Consider the following 17,873-nt stretch of genomic DNA (forward strand, 5'->3'; position numbering starts at 1 on the left):
CTTCGCCTTCTGATTGCCATTTTGAGACGGCTTTAACGGAGCTTGGGGGAATGGGCGAGGCGACATCGGCGCCTGCCTCCGTCACTGACGTAGTTATGGCGTCACGTCGGGCGAAGGCGCCGTCGCTGTGAGAGCCTTCCCGAGGAGGGCGCGTGACGTCAGCATGAAGCCCCTGGTCGGGGCGTCATCGGTGCTAGATGGCATCATGTTCTAGCCTCCCCGCCTCCAGCCCGGCTGGGGAGTTAAATACCTCTGGAAAACCCCTTCAGCAGGGCAGGATGAGGTCTGGCTTTCTCTTTGTCTTGATAGCGCCATAGCATTTGTTATCAACGCTAATCAGTTATCAGTCACCACCAATTCAGATCCCATCAGCATCCATGCAAAATTTAGAAATTTTTGCCCTTCTATCGTTTAGCAGAATTTGCAAATTGTTCAGGAGGGCATTCTTTAACAAGATCGGGTCTACAGAGTGATGGATCCGCTCAGGAGATTGCATGTATGTGGTGTTATTGTACAAAATTAATGCCCTGATCTAGATAGCCCAGGCCAGTCTGATCTCATCAAATCTTGGAAGCTAAAGCAGGACCAGCCTTGGTTAGTAACTGGATGGGAGATTTCCAGAGAAAACCAGGGTTGCAGAGGCAGGCAATGGCAAACCACCTCTGTTAGCCCCTTACCTTCAAAACCCCAGCAAGGGGTTGCCATAAGTCAGCTATGACTTGATGGCACTCTCCACCACCAGCTCACGAAGAATGCCTTGATGTGGATAGCCCAGGCAAGCCCAATCTCAACATATCTCGGAAGCTTAAACAAGGTTGGCCTTGGTTAGTCACTGGATGGGAGACCTCCAAAGAAGACCGGGGACAGGCAATAGTAAACCTCCCCTGTAAGTCACTTGCCTTGAAAACTCCAACAAGGGGTCGCCATAAATCAGTTACAGCTTGATGGCACTTTCCACTACCATACGATTACTGTGTATATCACTCCCTTTTTTACTGTATTTCCTTCTGCCTTTGTAACCCTCTCTTCTGTATGGTATGTCTATCTTTCAACATCTTTGCTGCCTTAGACATTTCTTTGCCTGTGCTAACCGTTTTATTGCCTTAGATCACTTTTTGTTTGCTTGCATGGTTTCCCAGTTCTTCAGCCGTAGCCCCACGTCATTGTTTCACTTATCAGAAATCTTTGCAGTTTGATTTAATGGCTTTTATCATATTTTGTAACCTGCCTCCTGTCTGATTGAATTGTTTTTTATCATATTTTGCAATCTGCCTTGAGTTCTCAAGGAGAAAAGTGGACTATTAAAAATAATAATTAATAAATAAATGACATTGTATCATCAGTAGCAGTACCATAATGGACTTTTCACCCACTTTTATTGAGAAAACTGTTCCTGACAGAAATTCAACTGCAGGGCTCATTTTGAGGGGGAACGCACAGGAACGCAGTTCTGGTAGTTCTCCAAAGAGGTCACATGTCAGGTTGCCCCACCCACCTGACTCTCGGCCATTTTGGGCCCATTGGGGCCTGGATTGCGGCCAAAACGGCCAAGATTGGTCCCGAAATGGCCCGATCGGGCCTCTGACGGGTGGTGGATCACTCTCCCGCTCATCAGCAGCCTGATCCTGACCATTTTGGACCCCTTTTTGGCCATTTTCAGCCCCTTTTTGCCATTTTGGGACCAATTTTGGCCCTGAATGGTCAGGATTGGGTCCAAAACAGCCAGGATAGGTGATGTCAGGGGGTGTGGCATATGCTAATGAGTTATGCGAATGAGTTCCTGCAGCTCTTTTTCTACGAAATGGCCCCTGTTCAACTGTATCATTTATGAGCATATCAAAGAGCAAAAAAAGCCAAAATACAACATCACCAAACTAATTTTAACATTTTGTCTCTCTACTTGAGACATCTTACATGACGACACGCAAGTGAAGGGAGATGCAATGTTAGCCAGGAAGTGTAGTTTAAAAAGACATTTCACCTCTCTACAGGAGGGTAGTTTAAAAAGACAGAACTGGCAGAGATCTCTCCTCAGAGGGTTTGTTAATTTCATCTTCCAGATGGCTCTGTCAATTTCACCTCCCCTTCTGGAGGCGAAGATGAAATTAACAAACCCTCTGAGGAGAGTTCTCTGCCAGCTCTGTCCTTATAAACTACCCTCCTGTAGAGAGGTGAAATTGACAAGAGCCTTCTGTTCTGTCTTTTAAAACTATGCTTCCTGGCTTTGCATCTCCCTTTCCTTGAGCCTCCTTGTGTAAGAGCTAACCATTAACCCCTAATCTGACCTTTAAAGAAGTGCCTATAATACGATCTAACAACCACCGATCTATATTCAATTTCATTAACTTCCTCCACAGAAAACGTTGAATCAAATGCAGCTTTAATGTCAGTAGAATTCAACATAATATTGCTAAGAAGGGCCTTAACAATAAATAAATACATAAATAATAATGGGTGTTGCTCTCTGCTTACTTACAGGCTACATGCATCCCGATGCACCATGCTACTGTCTGTTGGATCTCTTTGTAATCCCCACCCTGAATCAGCAGATACCGGGACCCCCAGCCTGGCTATATAGCTGCTCATCCCCCACTGGAGGTAAAAAAGAGCAAGAGTGCAGTAGCACCTATAAGACTAACAAAATTTGTGGTAGGCTGTGAGCTTTCGTGAATCACAACTCACTTCTTCAGATACAGCTAGAACGTGAGTCCATCTGTCCTTATATCTTGGAGAGTGAAGTGATTGCAGAAGCTGAATAATAGCCAGAGAATGACAATAGCAGGCTTGGCTGAATAGGGTGAAGTCTTGATCTATCCCCTGGTGGAGATCATTTAAGTGGGGCTGTTGAGGAGAAGGAATTATGGACAACCATTTCTCCCCCCCCCCCCACACTTGAACAAAGACTTGAGGTTTCTCCCACTTATTTTAGGGGTGCGCTGGCTTAGCATAGGTGTGGGTAGTCTCTGTGTTTTCCTTGAACCAATCTGAATTTTAAATCGCCTCCTACTTCCTGCATTTCACGGCCCCCTCCTTTGTTTATTTGTTTTCACACCTCCTACGTCCAATGCCCACACAGAGAGGAGAATCCACATATTGTCTGGGCTGCAATCCACGAAAACTTGTTGCTGGGATCCAGTTTTGTGCCCTGCGAGATTCCTGTTTATTTTTCCACACGCTCGCTTGGTGTTTGCTTCGCCCCCATTCCAGGGCTCAAACTGAACCCTTCTGTGACTCTTTCTCTTTCCGCTCCAGATCTCCTTCCGAATGAATGAGCACCAAGTTTCCTTTCAGGGCTGAACCAGCCCCGGAGTTCTGATTCAGTTCTGCGGTTAACCCCTCCCTGTCCAGAGGGAATGGTTTCTTCTATTGCCTTCCAGTGAAAGGGATCACACAAAAAAAAAGGCATGGGGGGAGTGGTCTGACTGACTGGCGAGGAGGAGGAAGAGGAGGAAAGAGCTGCTCTGGCAGGGAGGAGCCAGCTCTCAAACTCTCCCAACTTTTCTCTCTCCGGATTCCTCTTTTTTCCCCCCTCTCCCAGGAAGAAAAAAAAAGGAGACCCCAAGCAGAATCAGGGACATGGCCAAATCTTACGACCACCTCTTCAAACTCCTGCTCATCGGGGACAGTGGCGTGGGCAAGACCTGCCTGATCATCCGTTTTGCCGAGGATAACTTCAGTGGCACGTACATCAGCACCATTGGTGAGTGTGGGCATCCCTGGGGAAGGCTCTCCTCGCATCCCAACAGCGTCCCCTCCTCTTCCCTTCAAGCCTCCCATCCATCAAAAAGGCTTTTTACTCAGAGAGGAGGGCTGCACTGTAGGGAGGGGAGGTCTCAGTAGGGAGGGGAGGTCTCAGATGCTTCGTTAATGAGTTAAGGACCAGACTTCACCGCTGTGTTGCCTTATGTCCTATCTGATGCTTGAAGTAGGTGCTCCCATGTACTACCTGTTGCTTTAAGTATGACCCTGCTGGGTAGTTCTATGTTGTCTAATGTCAGTCCCAGAATTGCTTATGCTCTGTTTAGGGATCATAGACTTCACCACTATGTTGCCTTACATCCTGTTGCTTTAAGTATTTGCTCCTATGTTGCTTTAAGTATGACCCTACTGGGTAGTTCTATGTTGTCTAATGTCAGTCCCAGAATTGCTTATGTTCTGTTTCCGCATTTCTACAACTCTGTACTTTTCTACAACTCTGTATTTGATTCTTGCTAAAGTTTACAAGTCTTTGTAAACTTGTGTTTATTAACCCTATGGCATTGTTTATGGAAATGTCCTTGATATCGACTGTACTAATCTCGCACAGTGTAATCTGCCTTGAATCTCGGTGAGAAAGGTGGACTATAAATGCTATAAATAAATAAACAAAAATAATCCCCTAATCGTAAAAATGGGCACGCACTTGCTGTAGGCAGTCATTCCTCGTTCACTGATCGCCTGAGCTCCCAAAGGGGGTGTCCCGAAGACCTATCAAAACTATGCCTTAAAATGATGAAAATGCAAACTTTTAGAAGCTTGGGAATTTCCCTCTCCGTACCTTCCAGAGATCCCTTTTGTCTGTTTCCTGGCATTTGGAGGTATACTGCCTTGGAATATGGAGGCTCTGTTGTTAGTCATTATTTATTTCTAGTTATTTGTGTCATTTACGGTGAATTCCTAAGCAGAGTTACTCCAGTCTTAGCCCATGGAATTAAATGGGCTCAAACTGGAGTAACCTTGCTTAGGATTTCACTGTTACAGTCCACCTTTATCACTGAGACTCACGACAGATTACGTAGACTGAGATTAGTACAGTCAAGATCAAGGACATTTCAATAAACAATGCCATAGGATAAATAAATGCAAGTTTAGAAAGACATAGCAAAAATCTGATACAGAGCTGAAGAAATTCTGAGAGAGAGCATAAGCAATTCTAGGACTGACATTAGACAACATGGAATGACCCAGTAGGGTCATACTTAAAGCAACAGGTAGTACATAGGAGCACATACTTAAAGCAACATATAGTACGTAAAGCAACATAGCGGGGAAATCTGTGGCCCTTATCCCATTAGTGAAGCATCTCTATGAGACCCCCTCCCTACAATACAGCCCTCCTATCTGAGTAAAAAGCCTTTCTGAATCATTCGGTTCGGCATCGTTTGCAGAAAACCAGGAGAGTGGGGGCTCTCCTGACCGCCTCGGGCAGGCCGTTCCGTAGAGCAGGGGCCACCACAAAGAATGCCCTTGTATGGGCAGCTGCTGATTCTGCCCATGTACTTTGCTGAATGAAACCACCCAGCTCCCAACAGGGGTCAGCTGGATGCTTTTGGGAAGCCCCAAAGCAGGGTGCGGAGGCAACGCTTTCCACAGGTACACATATTATTGCCCCATTGGTGTTCAGAAGCACTCCTTCCCAGGTCTTTTTTTCTGGGAAAAGAGGTGGTGGAACTCAGTGGGTTTCCCTCGGAGAAAGTGGTCACATGGGTGGTAGCTCCGCCTCCCTGATCTCCAGACAGAGGGGAGTTGAGATTGCCCTCCGCGCGGAGGGCAATCTAAACTCTCCTCTGTCTGGAGATCAGGGGGCGGGGCCACCAGCCACGTGACCATTTTCAAGAGGTTCCGGAACACCGTTCCCCCGCATTCCGGCTGAAAAAAAGCTCTGCTCCTTTCACTATAACAGCTGGCAGCCTTTGATAGCCATCGTCTGCCCAGGAACTCCTATCCAATGGGAACGCCTGGCCCAGAATTTTGAGCAGAATTCAGAAATGCCGAGGATGTGTCAGTAAAGGAAACATCCTGTGGGAATTGTATCCTAGGTGTGTCATGCCTAGATGTGGGGTGGGAGCGGGAGGAGATTCTGGAAAATCAGGCCGGCCGATACGTTGTCAAGGTTACTAAAATTGGATCAGTTACTCCTTAACACAACAGTAACCAGGTAGGACTGGTTCAGGCTATTTTGACACCTGAGGCCCGGTATGCCCATCCCCTCCTGGGCCCTCCCAGCTAAGTCCAAACCCAACCCCTGCGGGCTGCAGGCACTTACCTTGGAGCCTCTGGCGGCAGCATGGGACCAGGAAGTGATGGTCAGGAGGGCATTTTATAGTAGAAGGGGACAGCCCAGGAGGGCACCTTCATAACGGAATAGGATTTAGTCCGATGCAATGGTGGGCGTAGGCATTAGCTGCTTTTGCTGCACCGTCTTTACTTTTTATTCCACTCTCTGTATTGCTTATAGTATACCCAGGGCTTTTTTTTCAGGGGGGACGCAGTGGAACGGAGTTCCGGAACCTCTTGAGAATACTCAGCAATAGTGCTTGAAAATATTATTGCAAAGAACCCCGTGTGTTTCTTCCTCTTTTCCCTCTTGAGAGTTCCGCCACCTCTTTTCCCAGAAAAAAAACCCTGAGTATACCTGCCTTAGATAGATCGAGATGGGTAGCCGTGTTTGTCTGTAGCAGCAGAAAAGAGCAAGAGTCCACTGAGCTGTGACTCGCAAAAGCTCATGCCCTACCACAAACTTTGTTAGTCTTATACCAAGTCTTACACCAAGCCAGTAGTGGTTAAGAGCAGATACATTTGAGAGGCAGACGTTATTTTTGTACGTTTACTATCTGTTGCTGTCTTTTACAGTATGCATTATGACAATTCCAGTATTCAGTAAATAGGGTCCAAGTATCTACAAAATTTGGAAGATGACTGTAGTTTCCACGTCCATATATGCATATAAACTGAAATCTTATTCGTAGTCCACACATACGAAACTTTGTTTAGCCACTGCTACAAAGATGGAAGCGATTGCTGTTTCCACATTTGGGCTAAAGTTATCTTGGCCGTAAGAACCATTTGTTGTGTTTCTTTGATGCCTTTCTGATGGAACTGGAACCTTCCCCCAAAAGGTAGATATTCAGTATGGACTCAAAAACACCTATCAAGATAACCTCTATTTCTTTATCGACTACATTCCAATAATTTTGAGCCATGTTACAAGACCACCATAAATGAAAAAAGCTCCCTTCTCTTTGCCACCATAAATGAAAAAGGCTTCCTTCTCTTTGCCGTGCTTCCAACATAAATCTGATCTGCCTGTAACCTTCGCTAATCTCACTAATATCAAGTAACCTTGATAAAACATCTTGAAGCGCTTTAATTCAGTGTTAAGTGAGACTTTTGCTACCGGCTGAAAAGCTTGTTCCCATTTTCTTAATGAAATACTCTGCCCCAGATTCACTTCCCATCTATTTTTACAGTTCCATCTTATTTTGTCATTCTCTTGGAGAAACAAATACGTTTTCAGCCAGACCTCTTTTATCCCTGCACCTGACGGAGCAAGCCCTGACTCACGCACACTTCTGCAGGAAGAAATTGGGTTTGTCTCCGAGGTGCCATTGGACACCTGTTCCATTTGGAAGGGTTGCAGGCAGCCAAAAAAGGACAGGCTCATTGTTCACGCACACACCCCATTCAATACCTGCTTTTGTTGTGCGTGTGGAGGAGAGTAAACTAGGGAGGTGGGGCTGATGCATATGGAACCTGATAAATTAAGCAGCAGCAAGAAGGTGTGATCCTCTTTGTCAGGCAAAGAGCAGCCTCTAACGCCTTCTTTCCTATCTAGGGATCGATTTCAAAATTCGTACAGTGGAGATCGAAGGCAAGAGAATCAAACTTCAGGTTTGGTAAGTGCTTGGCCGGTGGGGATCCAAAGCAAAGCTCCTGCCCCAAGGAGTTTACTGTTTAACTTTGCATAGCAGATGGAAGGCACAGAAGGGGGAGGAGGAAGGCTTGGACCTGAGCCAATGATATTGATTTGGGCTGAGGGTGCGAAGGAACGGGATTGGGAGGAAGGTTGTTTTACGGTTTCGAAGGGTGACTTTGACCTTCGTTCTCTTGCAGGGATACGGCTGGACAGGAACGCTTCAAAACCATCACCACGGCATATTACAGGGGAGCCATGGTATGGAATCAGCCCCTGCTCCCTTATCCTCCAGGAGAATCTTAGGATCATAGGGTTAGAAGGGACCTCTAGTCCAACTCTCTGCACAATGCAGGAAATTCACAACTACCTCCCACCCCCCCCCACACACCCATGCCCAGAAGAGGGCAAAACACCGTCAGGATCCCTGGCCAAACTGGCCTGGGGAAAAGTGCTACCTGACCCCAAGGTGGCGATCAGCCTTACCCTGGCCGTGTAAGAAGGGGCTGCGAGAACTAAGCCCTGATGTAACCCTTCCTGCCCTCCCTCTCATGATCTGCCCGGGTTCAAAGAATCCGCGTTGCTGTCTGGTGGCCGTCTAGCCTCTGCTTAAAAACCTCCAGAGAAGGTGAGCCCACCACCTCCCGAGGAAGCCTGCTCCACTCAGGGACCGCTCTGTCAGGAAGTTCTTCCTAATGTTTAGCTGGAAACTCTTTTGACTTCATTTCAACCTGGTAGCTTCTGGTTATGGAGCTGAAGGACCTTTCTGGGGAGGGGTGGGATCTCCTTTTCACAGGGCAGGGTCTTGGCGAACTGCCCTGAAAGCCGAGGATGTAAAAACAGCCTGCCTTTAGGACCGGCAGAAAAGTCCATCTGGCCTAGCATCCTGCTTCCCGCCATGCCAGCCACGCAGTTCCTGGAAGCCTGAGAATGAGCCATGAAGTCTATAGCTCTCGTTTACTTTGTGCCTCCAGGCAGCTGGTGTTTGGAGATACACTCCCTCTAAACTTGCAGGTTCTTTTTAGCTAGCGTGGCTTCTGGCCATCGACAGACATCTCTTCCTCCACAGATTGGTCAGGCCCATTTTTCGAAACTGTCTAAGCTAGCAGGTCTTTGCCACACCTTGCGGGAGCGACTTCAGATAAGCCCATTATGTTTTCTGCAATGTTCTCTCCCCTGCCCCGAATCTGCCTCTTTATTGTATCACTTGATCCTGACTTCTAGAAGAAATTCTGTCCACGACTTTCTTTGTTCCACACAGTTTCCTGAATCTTTATCAATCATTTATGCATTTTTATTAGCCGGGAAGCCAAGTTTTAAAAGTCATATCGGAAGGCTTTGTCAATTTCACCTCTCTAGAGCTGGCAGAGATTGCTCCTCAGAGGTTTATTTCCTCTTCGCCTCCCAGAAGGGGAGGTGAAACTGACAGAAAGTCAGTTTTTTGCAGTCTTGTCCAGTCACCTCTCTAGAGCTGGCAGAGATCTCTTCTCAAAGGGTTTCTGTCAGTTTCACCTCCCCTTCTGGGAGGCAAAGAGGAAATAAACAAACCTCTGAGGAGTGATCTCTGCCAGCTCTAGAGAGGTTAAATTGACAAAGCTTTCTGATCCGTCTTTTAAAACTCAGCTTCCCAGCTAACATTGCATCTCCCTTCACTTGAGCGTCCTCGTGTAAGAGGTCTCGTGTAGAGAGGCTGAGAGTGGAGATTTGAACCTAGGACTTCTTACTCCTGGCCTGATGAGGGTTCCATTTGGGTAGCTGTCTTAGCCTGTAAAATAAAAATAAAACAAGATTCCCATGACATCTAGCAGATAACAAAATGCATTCATAAGCTTTCATGAGTCACAGCTTTTCTGATGATGCGAGCCCTTCTGCATCTGATGAAGTGAGTGCTGACTAATGCTTCCTTCTCCTGGAATAAATTCTGACGAAGTGAACTTTGACTTAGGAAAGTTTATATCCATGTCCAGTCACTTTAACTACCACACCACACTGTCTCCTTATCGTGTCCCATCTCCCTACCCCACCTTGGGTGCAACTTGTATGCTTTCAAGTAGCTTCCGCCTTACGGTGACCCTATGAATGAATGCCCTCCCAAACATCCTATAATTGACAGCCTTGCTCTTGCAAGGACGTAGCTTCCCTTACTGAGTCAATCCATCTTGCTTTGGGCCTTCTTTTCCTGCTGCCTTCAACTTTTCCTAGCATTATTGTCTTTTCCACTGAGTCTTGTCTTCTTGTGATGTGATCAAAGTACAATAGCATCAGTTTCATCGTTTGAGCTTCTAGGGAGAATCCCGCCCCCCTCTCCAGCCATCTTTATTGGCCACGATATTCTTGGTTGGAAAGGTCTTATCAGAAGGGAGTGAGTGAGAAAGCAAAATTCTGCCTAGACACGGAGATACATGTTTGGCTCCGGAAAAAGTCGGCTCTGAAAAAAGCAGGATTCTGCTTCTGGAAGTTTGTATCACTTGGATCAGGGCTCATTTCGAGGGGGAACGCGCAGGAATGCAGTTCCGGCAGCTCCCCAAAGAGGTCACAAGTCAGGTGGCCCCGCCCACCTGATTCTCGGTCATTTTGGGCCCATTTCAGCCTGGATTGGGGCTGAAACAGCCTGGAGCCTCTGACGGGTGGTGGATCACTCTCCCACTCAGCAGCGGCCTGATGCTGACCATTTTGGGCCCCTTTTTGGCCATTTTTCAGCCCCTTTTTGCCATTTTGGGCCCAATTTCAGCCCTGAATGGCCTGGATTGGGTCCAAAACAGCCATGATAGGTGATGTCAGGGGGTGTGGCATATGCAAATCAGTTATGCTAACGAACCTCTTCTGGTGATGGCAAGGGGCGTGGCATATGCTGTGCCAATGAGTTCCTGCAGCTCTTTTTCTACGAAATGAACCCTGACTTGGATTGATTGTTTTTGCTCATCATTTTTCCTAATTCATTCTGTTCGCGCAGGGGCAGGGCTGGGGTAGTTCCACTGAGCACCCTATGATGCCTGGCCATCTTGTTCAGCTTTCTTCGATCTTCTCTCATTCCACCAGTTTATCTATGCACCATCAGGGCTAGAAACTTGCTCGTATTCCTTTAATAAAAGCAGAATAATAAATAATATATAAATAACATTCAGTTTGATGTAATGGTTAAGAGCAGCAGGACTCTGATCTGGAGGGCCGGGTGTGATTACCCCACTCCTCCACTTGAATAGGGTTGCCATCTCCAGGTTGGGAAATTCCTGGAGATTTTTAGGGTGGAGCCTGGAAAGGTGAGGTTTGGGGAGGGGCCTCAACAGGGTATAATACCATAGAGTTCACCCTCCAAAGCAGACATTTTCTCCAGGGGAACTGATCTCTGTTGGCTGGAGATAAGTTGTAATTCTGGGAGATCTCCAGCCACCACCTGGAGGCTGGCGACCCTATGCTTGAATTCAGCTGGGTGACCTTGGGTCAGTCGCAGCTCTCTCAGAGCTCTCTCAGCCTCATCCACCTCACAGGGTGATTGTCGTGATGATAATAATAACACACTTTGTAAACCACTCTGAGTGGGCGTTAAGTTGTCCTGAAGAGCAGTATATAAATCAGTTGTTGTTGTTCTTAAGATATATGGTAGCCTGACCTGGATAGCCCGGGTGAGCCTGTTAGCAGGGTCAGCTATGGTTAGTAACTTGATGGGAGACCTCTGAGGAAGACGAGAGTTGCAGAGGCAGGCAATGGCCTGCTCGTCTTTTGCCATGAAAATACCGCCTGGGGTCGCCATAAGTCAGCTATGACTTGATGGCACTCCCCACCACCATTGATCTATGGTGACCCTCATTTGGAATATTTTGTGCATTTCTGGTCTCTCTATCTCCAAAAGGACATTGAAAAGCTGGAAAAAGTACAGAAGAGGGCAACCAAGCTGATTAGCGGTTTGGAACACTTCTCCTATGAGGAAAGGCTGAAGAGTCTAGAACTTTTCAGTTTAGAAAAGAGACAACTAAAGGACATGTTAAATTTTGATAAAGCTATGCATAGGGTAGAAAGAGTAGACAAAACTTTTTCTCCTCCTCCCAAAATACTGGAACTGAAGGGCATCCAATGAAGCCGATGGCAGTAGATCCAGGACAGACAAAAAGAAATACCTCTCTGCATGAGTGGTTAGGATGTGCAATTCGCTGCCAGAGCATGTTGCGGGGGCCACAGGCTTAGACACCTTTAAAAGGGGATTGGGCAGATTTGTGCAGGAAAGTTCTAACAGTGGCTTCTAGCCATTGTGACGAAAGAGAAACTCCCCATTCATAGCCAGTCACCCCCCTGGAGTTGCCAGGAGGCACCGTGCGGGGAAGGCCTCTGCTCCTGTGCCCTGTGGTTGGCCCTCAGTCGTAACTGGGTGGCCAACTGTGTGAGACTTGACTGCTGGATTAGATGGTCCCCATCTTATGCTCTTCTTATGTTTTTAAGTCTTCTGGGTCTGAGGATGGGCAGTGCTTTGCGTGTTACAAGAAGTGTCCCGGTAGGCAAAGATGCAGGTGGCTCTTGGATTTCTGCTCTCTTGTGTACCTTCTGACAGCTTGGCAGAGACACAATACAAGCTGCTCATCCGAGGGGTAGTCTTGAGAGTGAAACAGCCAAACGGTTGCTGGGTTTTGAGGGTCAAGTGGCAACCCAGCAGGTTGTGTCTGGACGAGGAAGGAGTGGGTCCGTTGCTTGAAGGAGAGCTTTGATGCTCAAAAGCTCATATCCTGGAAACCTATCTGAAGACGTGACCTGTGACTCACGAAAGCTCACACCCTACCACAAATTTTGTTAGTCTGATAGGTACTACTGAACTCTTGCTCTTTTTTCCTGGAAATCTAGCTGGTCTTTAAGGTGCTACTGGACCCAAATTTTGCTCCTCTGCTACAGACTAACACGGCTACCCACCTGAAACTATCCCCACTTTTTGTAACTCATGACTCCTTCGCAGGGGATTATCCTCGTATATGACATCACTGACGACAAATCCTTCGAGAACATCCAGAATTGGATGAAGAGCATCAAAGAGGTGAGTGGGCGTGGGAAAAATTGAGGGGAGGGAGTTAAAATGCATATGAAAGGTGGGGGGTTGAAAAGAAGAAGGTAGAGTTTACAGGGAAGAAGAAGGCTGAAGCCACTGGGTCGGGTGCTGTGGATCAGTCCTGCTAACAGCAACTCTTTCCCCAGCTCCGGCCTCTTGCATCAGGGAAGGCCCCTTATTGTAGGCAAAGTGTTGCCATTGGTGGATCTGTGGGGGTCCGACACCATATACCTCCCATCCTGTTCCCCCACTTGTCCCCTTGCCTTCCCGTTTCCCTACCTGATGTGGAGTGAAAAGAAAATATTTGTTTTGATACAAGAAGCCTGGGGTGAGGGTGGGAAGAGGGTAGGAAGCAAAGCCGCTGTACGGTCTCTTGCTGTTTACACAATTCTATAAAGTATCAGCAGGATCGCTAGCCCCCCCCACAGGTCCTGTGCAGAGCGAAGGGGGGTCATGCAGCCATCCAGTCCAGACAGTGTAGTGGTTAGGAGCAGCAGGACTCTAATCTGGAGAGCCAGGTTTGATTCCCCTCTCCTCCGCTTGAAGCCAGCTGGGAGACTCTGGGTCAGTCACAGCTCTCTCAGAGCTCTCGCATCCCCTCTCACCTCACAGGTTGATTGTTGCAGGGATAATAATAACACACTTCGTAAACCGCTCTGAGTGTGGCATTAAGTTGTCCCAAAGGGGGGGGGGTATATAAATCAAATGCTATTATTCCTTTCCAATATTCTTTTTGCAGAATGCTTCTGCTGGCGTTGAGCGCCTTTTGCTAGGGAACAAGTGTGACATGGAGGCCAAGCGCAAAGTGCCTCGAGATCGAGCAGAAAAGGTATCTAAACACGGCTGACAGAGGATACTGGGGTAGGAAAATTGTGTGTGGGGTGGTGGTGGTTTGTAAATGTTGAATCTATGCACATGAAGGCCTGATGCTGTCTTATACTGAGTCAGGCCATTGATCCAGCAAGGTCAGCATTGTCTATTTAGTCCGGCAGCAGCTCTGTAGGGTCTCAGGTCAACATTTTGCACATTGCCTTTAATTGAAGATGCCGGGGCTCGAATTCAGGACCGGCTGCATGCAAAGCAGCTGCTCTGCCACTGATCTACATCCCTCACCTAAACACTGGCGGTAGTACAGAGCTTCTTTCTTGATGGTTAGTTTTGCCAAGAGGACTGACTCTGTCCCTCTTCGTTCCCGACAGCTGTCAAAGGAGCACGGGATCCGGTTCTTTGAGACGAGTGCCAAATCCAGCTTGAACGTGGAAGAGGTGAGTCACAAGCCCATGGGAACTGCTGGGTGTGCAACATCTTCCCTGAAGGACTGCAGTCATCCTTTGGGGTTGACGCCTGGCCTTATTGCTGAGATGGCAGGAAGCTTATTTGGATTTAGAGTATTCTCCTTCGCTGAAATGATGGAATTATGTGATTTTCTACTGTGTGCTGATGGCCGTTAGATGAGATGGCTTTTAAAAAAGGATCAAATACATTTATGGAAGAAAAGAGACTATCGAGGACACCCATATTCAAAGGAAGAAGTGTATCTGTGAATCCCAGCTGCCGAGGCAAATGATGGGAGATTGCCGTTGCCTCCCTTTTGTTCTTGTGGCCTTCCCAGAAGTAACTGGCCTGCCAGGGTTGTAAAACGGAGGTTGGGAGAGGTGGGCCCTTAGTTTGATTCCAGAAAGCGATAAATTATGTCTCCCTTCTCGGGAGTCATTCCACAGCCAGGTACAGTGGCTGCAGGGGGCGGGGGGGACAAAGAGTCGGTGAAATCTCAGCAGTGCACTCTGCGAATGGCCTAGAGGCGAGTCAGTCTCTTTGCACCTCTGTTGATTGAGACGGATAATGGCCTCGCAAGGATATTGTGGGGGAGCAAACAAGAGTGTAAGCCGCTTCGTTGATAAAAAGGATAAATAGAGACACCAATATCATTCACTGAGCTCTACCATAATTCTCCCTCTCCCTCTCTTTCTCAGGCCTTTACTACACTGGCCAGGGACATCCTTCTGAAATCAAGCAAGAAATCGGTGAGCAGTTTGTCAGAAAAGGGCTGTCCAGGGGAGGCCCAGCGGAGCCGAGCCAGTTAGCCGGAGGAAAGGCGGAGAAGGCAAGCATTCTGCGATTTGGCCCTCTCCCTGGTGGGGAAGGTGAACCCTGCTCTGAAACTCAGCAGCAGACTTCAAGATCAGAAAGCCAAATCTCAGAATCGCAGGCCGGTCTTGTGCCCGTTTATTCAGAGCCCCCCCCCCCTTTATCCAGTGGGTTTTACTTCCAGGTAAGCATGCAAAGAACTGCAGTCTTGTTCCGGCCCTCCTTGACTCTCAGGATTTCTCTTTCAAATTTTGCTTAACGGCAACACTTCAAGTTATGGGGATTTAGAATTAGAAACCGGGGATTCCAGCAACAAAAAAAAACCTGGTCTTGCCATAGGGTTGCCAGCTCCAAGTTGGGAAATTCCTGGAGATCTGGGGAGTGAAACCTGGAGAAAGTGGGGTTTGGGGAGGGAAAGGACCTTGGCATGGCATAATTCCATAGACTCCACCCCCCTAAGTAGCCGTTTTCTCCAGGTGAACTGATCTCTGTGGCCTGGAGACCAGCTGTAATTCCTGGAGATCTCCAGCCACTACCTGGAGGCTGGCAACCCTATCTGGCCAAGAGAAGGTGAATTTCACAGGTTAAATTTCAGTGACAACTGATCACCAAAATAATTGCATTTCTGCTCAAGATCTTTGTGATAATCGGGGTTTCGTTCCCCCCGGGGAGTGAATTTCAGTGCATACCAGGAGTTCTGCAAAAGATTGTACTCATTTAGCTTGGGATGCTCTCCCGAAGGCTTAGCAGAGCCCTCTCTGGCCAGAGAACCTTGTTACCTGGAGCCAAGATGTATCCTCTCCAAGGGCAGAGCCAATTTCCAACGTTAACAGATTTCAGTGTAGCATCCCAGCTGCTTCCCTGCTACCACCTGTAACTCATTTCTGTCTTTTCCCCCCTCCCTGTTTCAGGGTCAGAGCAACAAGGGACCCTTGGATCTGAAAGGATTGCAGAAAAGCAGCAGTAAATGTGCCTTGGTGTAGCAGCCGGCCGCTCAGAAGCTGCGGTTTGCTACTCTGTGGCATCCCGGGGCCTTGGCATCGGGCACCAGAGTGCCAATTCTCCCTTCCACTCCAGGTGCCTCTTCCCCCCCAGGCAGCACAGGAGGCTCATTTTCTCTTGATAAAACCTCAGAGCTTGCAAGCCAGTTTAGGGCTGGATCCCAGATGCTGGCAGCAGGCAAGGTTCCGAGGCTGGGACGCCCCCCCCCCCATACACACAAGCACACACACTCATAACACTCAACTTCCTTTCTAATTTTTCAATATTCCCGCAAATAAATATTGAGGGGACAGAGAACTAGGATGGAGAACGATTTAAACAGCGGGGGAATCACTGGGGGAGAATCAGCCCCCATAGGGCCATAACATAGCAGGCTGCAAACGAACTCCCAGAATTTCAGGAGCATTGCGGGATGCTGCTCGTCTCTTCCCTAAGCCAGCCTGAGTACCTTCCTGCCTCTCGGCATGACACCTTCACACTACAACGCTAGCGGGAGAATTCGTTCACACTACAGTGAGACTGTGTGCTGTACAGTTCATAGGAAAGACTCTAAGCCACCTCAAGGTCCTCTGGGGAAGAGGGGCAAACTGCCTCTGCCCTAGAAGTTCTCTCTTCGGTATGCCCACGTGGAATTCTCGAAACATGTACGTTGGCATTCTGAAAGAATATAACTGCAGACGTGTCTCTCACTTTCCTTTTGTAATTCTTGAACAGTATTAAATATTTGCAATGACGTCTTTGCTGAAACATGTTGGAACTGAGGTTCAGGGTGGGTGGAGCGAACGCCTCCTGGCCTCCTCATGACACAGGGGAGGGGTTTGGGTGTGTTGTGGAATCAGGACAATATACGGGGTTATAACGGGCTTGGCACATGTTTAAAGGTACCGTAAGAACTTTTAAAAAATAATAAGCAGCTTTTCTTTACAAAGAGCGTGCTCAGTTGTATTCAGCTCAACGAGAGTGCCTTTTTTGTACTGTTTTTGGTGGAAGGGAACATCTTTACAGGATCAGAGCAACAGACCATTTTTAAGCTGTTTGTTCAGCAGGAAAGCACGCTGTGTATGCTAAGACAAGGTGCCTTTTGGAAAGGATGAGATGTGTTCACTCTGGGGCAGGTTGGTTTAATATTAGGAATGTTTGGACTAAGACTGGGGTATCCTGGCTCAAATCTTTACCTGGCCCATAAGCTTACTGGGTTGTCCTGTGCCAACTGCTTTCCCATTGCCGTAACCTACCTCATAGGGTTGTTGCAAAGATTAGGAAGGGGACTGTGTATGTCTCCCCAGGCCTGGAGAAATGTAAAGATTGCATCTTTATGTATTCTGCACATGCTTAGGCCCATTTAGGCCCATTTAAAAAAAACCTATTTCTCTTCACCAAAGAAATGCACACTTTTCACATGCTCAGAGAATTTTGCCCTACACATGCTAGGATTTTACTTAGACGCCCAAACTTGGCATCAGTGGCCTTTCCAATCAACAACTTTTTCTAATATGGATCCAGTAGCACCTTAAAGATCAACTAGGTTTCAGCTAATAATAACAAAAAACAAGAAGTGAGCTGTGACTCACAAAAGCTCATACCCTACCACATATTTTGTTAGTCTTATAGGTGCTACTGGACTCTTGGCTCTTTTCCACAACAAAAACAACAGAGTAGTGACCCGCTCAGAGCAGCGAGTCGAGTCGAGTCAGTGTTGTTATCCCCATAATACAACTGGGGAGCTGGGGCTGAGAGGAGCGGCTTACCCAAGGCCCCTGCTGAGCTCATGGCAGTGGCAGGAATCAAATTAGCAAAGTGCTGCTGATTCACAAACCCAGCCACTTAAATGAATCACTATGCTTCATCAAAACCCATACCCTGGAAATAGGGTTGCCAGTTCCAAGTCGGGAAATTCCTGGAGATCGGGGGGGGGGGTTGAAACCTGGAGAAAGTGGGGCTTGGGGAGGGAAAGGACCTTGGCACGGCATAATTCCATAGAGTCCACGCCCCAAAGTAGCCATTTTCTCCAGGTGAACTGATCTCTGTGGCCTGGAGACCAGCTGTAATTCCGGGGGATCTCCAGCTACTACCTGGAGGCTG

The 17,873-nt window shown here is 47.6% G+C and overlaps 1 protein-coding gene across 2 annotated transcripts; it reads left to right on the forward strand.

Annotated features, from left to right (window-relative positions):
- The first annotated feature begins 106 nt into the window (after nt 1-106).
- On the forward strand, nt 107-16,524 carry RAB13 (RAB13, member RAS oncogene family). Of its 2 annotated transcripts, none has more exons than XM_054978222.1 (10): nt 107-283; nt 2,479-2,598; nt 3,539-3,700; nt 7,595-7,655; nt 7,873-7,933; nt 12,612-12,689; nt 13,441-13,530; nt 13,901-13,966; nt 14,675-14,725; nt 15,701-16,524. In XM_054978222.1, exons 2-10 carry the CDS (start codon nt 2,484-2,486, stop codon nt 15,770-15,772), a joined length of 756 nt encoding a protein of 251 aa, XP_054834197.1. In that variant the 5' UTR covers nt 107-283; nt 2,479-2,483; the 3' UTR covers nt 15,773-16,524. The 2 variants fall into 2 exon arrangements, with proteins under 2 accessions (XP_054834197.1, XP_054834206.1); XM_054978231.1 differs by lacking the exon at nt 107-283 and adding an exon at nt 871-886.
- The last annotated feature ends 1,349 nt before the right edge of the window (nt 16,525-17,873 follow it).

This window comes from Eublepharis macularius, chromosome 1 (assembly GCF_028583425.1).
Source record: "Eublepharis macularius isolate TG4126 chromosome 1, MPM_Emac_v1.0, whole genome shotgun sequence".
Lineage (NCBI taxonomy): Eukaryota > Metazoa > Chordata > Lepidosauria > Squamata > Eublepharidae > Eublepharis > Eublepharis macularius.

Excerpts from the sequence above, each read along its gene's own strand:
- RAB13 (XM_054978222.1), top strand. The coding sequence starts at position 2,484 with ATGCATCCCGATGCACCATGCTACTGTCTGTTGGATCTCTTTGTAATC. Across the intron at positions 3,701-7,594 it reads CACGTACATCAGCACCATTG|GGATCGATTTCAAAATTCGT; the intron begins GTGAGTGTGGGC and ends TTTCCTATCTAG. Across the intron at positions 13,531-13,900 it reads CTCGAGATCGAGCAGAAAAG|CTGTCAAAGGAGCACGGGAT; the intron begins GTATCTAAACAC and ends CGTTCCCGACAG.